Genomic DNA, 3,456 nt, shown 5'->3' with positions numbered 1-3,456 from the left:
CCTTCCCCCTCTTCCCCCAAGCCCCCTCCTCCTCCTCCTCCTCCGAGCCCCAGCTGAGGGAGCGCCATCCCAGGCTGTTGGTATGACAGACCCCTCTGCACACAACCTGCCATTTTCACACTTCTCACAGTTTTTTTCTGTTTCTTCTCTGCATTGATAAATGAGTTAATGTAGCCCACCTTTAAAAAGGCATTTTTCTGCACCAGTGGCTGGAATGGAACAGGAAATATTTTATTTCCAAATAAGAAACTGGAAAAACCTGCTTCTAAAAGGCATCTGAAATGTTTATTTCTCATTAGTTTATTCACTGACCATGTGTATTCATACTTGATGAAAGAGCCTTTGTTCCTGGAATTGCAGTGACAGCTAAATACTTACTAGCCTCTTTGTTTTACAGCCTGCCTCCGCTCATGGCTCAGAACCTCTCCATACCTCTGGCCTTTGCATGTCTCCTACATTTAGCCAATGAAAAGGTGGGTAAATCTGGTAAGCGTGGGCGTGTTCTCTGTGTCAACCTACTGGAGCTTTTTATTATTCATGAGCGGCCTCATAGGACATCTTAAATACAGCAACTTATGTAGTACCTTCAACCCAGAGGATTAACCAGACACCTAAAAATAACTTATAAAAAGGCCAACAGGTATGATTAGAAATGAAAATTATGAGGAGGACCCAAATGGGAAAATTTTAGATGCTGAAATTGTGCTCTTTCAGTTCCCAACTTGAAACATAAGGTGCTTTTGCATCACTGGGTGTCAAAGGCTTTAAAGGCCAAATCCTGCCAGTGCTAACGTCAGGACACGCGGGAAACGTGGCGGAGAAAAGAGGGGAGAGATGAGGCTGGATGGAAACAGACTCGGGGAGAGAGCAGAGACGTAGAGGCAGCGCCAGCAATGCTGAGCCGCCATGGGCTGTGAAGGATGTCTCGGGACTAGAGATGTCTTTCGCAGGAGGGAGACAGCAGGAGTGCTGCTGACTATGACAGTGTGCCGGCTCCTCCTTGTGCTGGGCCAGCCGACGGCTGAGCGGCTGTGGGGCAATCACTGAGGAGCAGGCGAGACCCATCTTCTCAGGGGCCGGTGGACGCTTCCCGGGAGGCACCCCAGCGAGGCAGCCAGCAAGCCCATGCGTTTGGTGCTGCTTGAGACTTGGTGTCCTTTAGTGTCCCCAGGACTGTGGGCTGGGCTGTAGCATATGCCGTGAGCATCACCAGTGCTGGGGCTAGACACGTTCAAAGTAACGCTGCTAAGCTTTTTGTTGTTGTTGTTATAAATTTATTTTTTATTTTTATTTTTGGCTGCATTGGGCCTTCGTTGCTGCGTGCAGGCTTTCTCTAGTTGTGCAAGTGGGGGCTACTTTTCATTGCAGTGCGTGGGCTACTCATTGTGATTTCTTGTCTTGTTGCAGAGCATGGGCTCTAGGTGTGTGGGTTTCAGTAGTTGTGGTGCATGGGCTCAGTAGTTGTGGCTCGCAGGCTCAGTAGTTTCAACGCACAGGCTTAGTTGCTCCATGGCATGTGGGATCTTCCCAGACCAGGGCTTGAACCCGTGTCCCCTGCCTTGGCAGGCGGATTCTTAACTACTGCGCCACCAGGGTAGTCCCTGCTAAGCTTTTCTGAGTGAGGTTGGAATCTCACAGCGTCCTAGGGGGCGTAGGTGCTGGTGGACTCTCCCACTGGGTGTGTTCCCCTAGCCCGCGCAGTCCCCTAAAATGTCGGGTGCCACCAAAGCTCAGAAACTTACCCTGAGTCCAAATTCGATGTGTTAGTGACTTCACTCAGTCGCAGCAGCTGGAGGATCAGTGCTGCCCTGGGCCGCGTGTCTCTGCTGTGAGAGAGCAGCTTTAGCGCCTCCGCTCAGTTCCCAGTAGACTGGGGCCAAGCAGACACACGGCTGGAAAGCATGAGGGACTCCAGACTTCACTGAGGTCCGTGTACTCTGGCTCTGGCACCACCCCGCCTCCCCCAGTGGCAGAGCCAGCTTCTCTTGCTTTGCTGCGACCAAATCTCTCTAAGGGGCCCCAGGGGGCTCAGCATTTGAAGAATCAGGAGATGGCCCAAGACCATGACCTGTTGGGCTGAGCTTTGGGCTATTTGAGAAGATCTGACTGGTAACGCTGGCCAACAGTTACCAGATAATCTGCAGGGATCTGGGGTAACTCAGAGCTTAGAGCCACCAAGAGAAATCTTACAACACCTTGTGCCAGAATGTGACCCCTTTTAGGCCTGCCTGCTCCCGGCTTTTCACTCCCATCTGGCCTCTTCATCTACCGCTCTGGTAACGAGCTCCCCCTCAGCTGTCACCTGGGAGGTGAGGTTTGTGCTTTCCATCTTTAGCAGGAGAGGAAGAAGGTGTGCCACCACACCATGCCTACCTGCAGTGCCAGGCAAGGGAGCGATGGTCCTGGTGCAGTTAGGCTTCCGTGTGAGGAAGGGCTTCTGACAGCTGTTTAGTCCTGAGGGGACGGTTGCCTGGGGCTGGTGAAGGATCCGGGGAATGGGAGGATCGGGGAGGCAGTGGGAGCAGGGAAAAGGCCTGTACAGAGACGGGAGGGAGAGCGTGGCCGTCATGGCCATCGCCAAGGGTTGAGGTTCCCGAGCAGTGAGGAAGGGCCTGGAGAAGGTCATGCATGGCAGGGCTGATACACGTGTGCCATGGCCCCTGGTGGCCTCCCTATCACTTCCCACAGCTCCTTCCAGGGCCGAGAGCTTAGCTCTTAGACGGTTGACAGAGATTGTTGCAGAAATCAGAGCAGGCTTGCTTTTTTCCCCCTGCAGTTGGCAAGGATTTGGAACCAGCTTTTTCATGCAGATTATATTTGCTGTGACAGTTTTACTTATAGTCATGGGACAAACCTCGTTCTTGGTAGTCACCACCTCGTTACCCCAGAGTTTGTTTTGATTCTTGTATCCTGTGGATACCAAAGTTCATGTGTGTTTGATCTTCCTTCAGAATCTAAAGCTGGAAGGAACTGAGGATCTTTCAGATGTTCTGGTGCGGCAGGGGGATTGAGTCCGCGGGGAGAGAAGCCCTTGCTTCCTCAGTGGCCAGGATGCCTGCACTTGGTGCTTCAGTGCCGTGGGCTGGTGGCAAGGCTGCAGCTGACCGCGCTGTGTGTCTGCTGCTCTTCCCTTCTCTCCTTCACTGTCTGGGAACCAGCTGCCTGACGCTCTGTCCTTGATTAAAGTTTTCTGTTCTGTGGTGACCACCTAGGAGGGAGGAGAGAGTCCTTACTATCCTTGATTAGGCCACTGTGTCCATGCTTTGTATCCAAGTATAATAGTTTGTCTCCTAAATTGCTCTGTTTCCATACTTTATTCTTGTAGAAAGGAATTTCCCAGTAGGCACTTGTCCTTTAACAGCTACCAAATCCATGTGTATAAAATACATCATAAGTGTGCTTATAAATGTATATATAATGCTTAAAAATAAAATCATTTGGAATAATTTGCTTGGT

The 3,456-nt window shown here is 51.2% G+C and overlaps 1 protein-coding gene across 1 annotated transcript in view; it reads left to right on the top strand.

Moving 5' to 3' along the window:
- Nucleotides 1-3,011, top strand: part of NCAPH (non-SMC condensin I complex subunit H) — a 29,185-nt gene extending 26,174 nt beyond the window's left edge. Inside the window, exons 16-17 of the mRNA XM_007470186.1 lie at nucleotides 398-473; nucleotides 2,952-3,011. Of these exons, the coding sequence (XP_007470248.1) occupies nucleotides 398-473; nucleotides 2,952-3,011 (136 nt within the window). The remainder of the gene's footprint in view (nucleotides 1-397; nucleotides 474-2,951) is intronic.
- Nucleotides 3,012-3,456: the final 445 nt, after the last annotated feature.

The sequence above is a fragment of the Lipotes vexillifer genome, unplaced genomic scaffold (assembly GCF_000442215.2).
Source record: "Lipotes vexillifer unplaced genomic scaffold, Lipotes_vexillifer_v1.1 scaffold1139, whole genome shotgun sequence".
NCBI lineage: Eukaryota > Metazoa > Chordata > Mammalia > Artiodactyla > Lipotidae > Lipotes > Lipotes vexillifer.
Note: the sequence above shows the minus strand (reverse complement) of the source record. Positions and strands in the feature narration are given on the sequence as shown.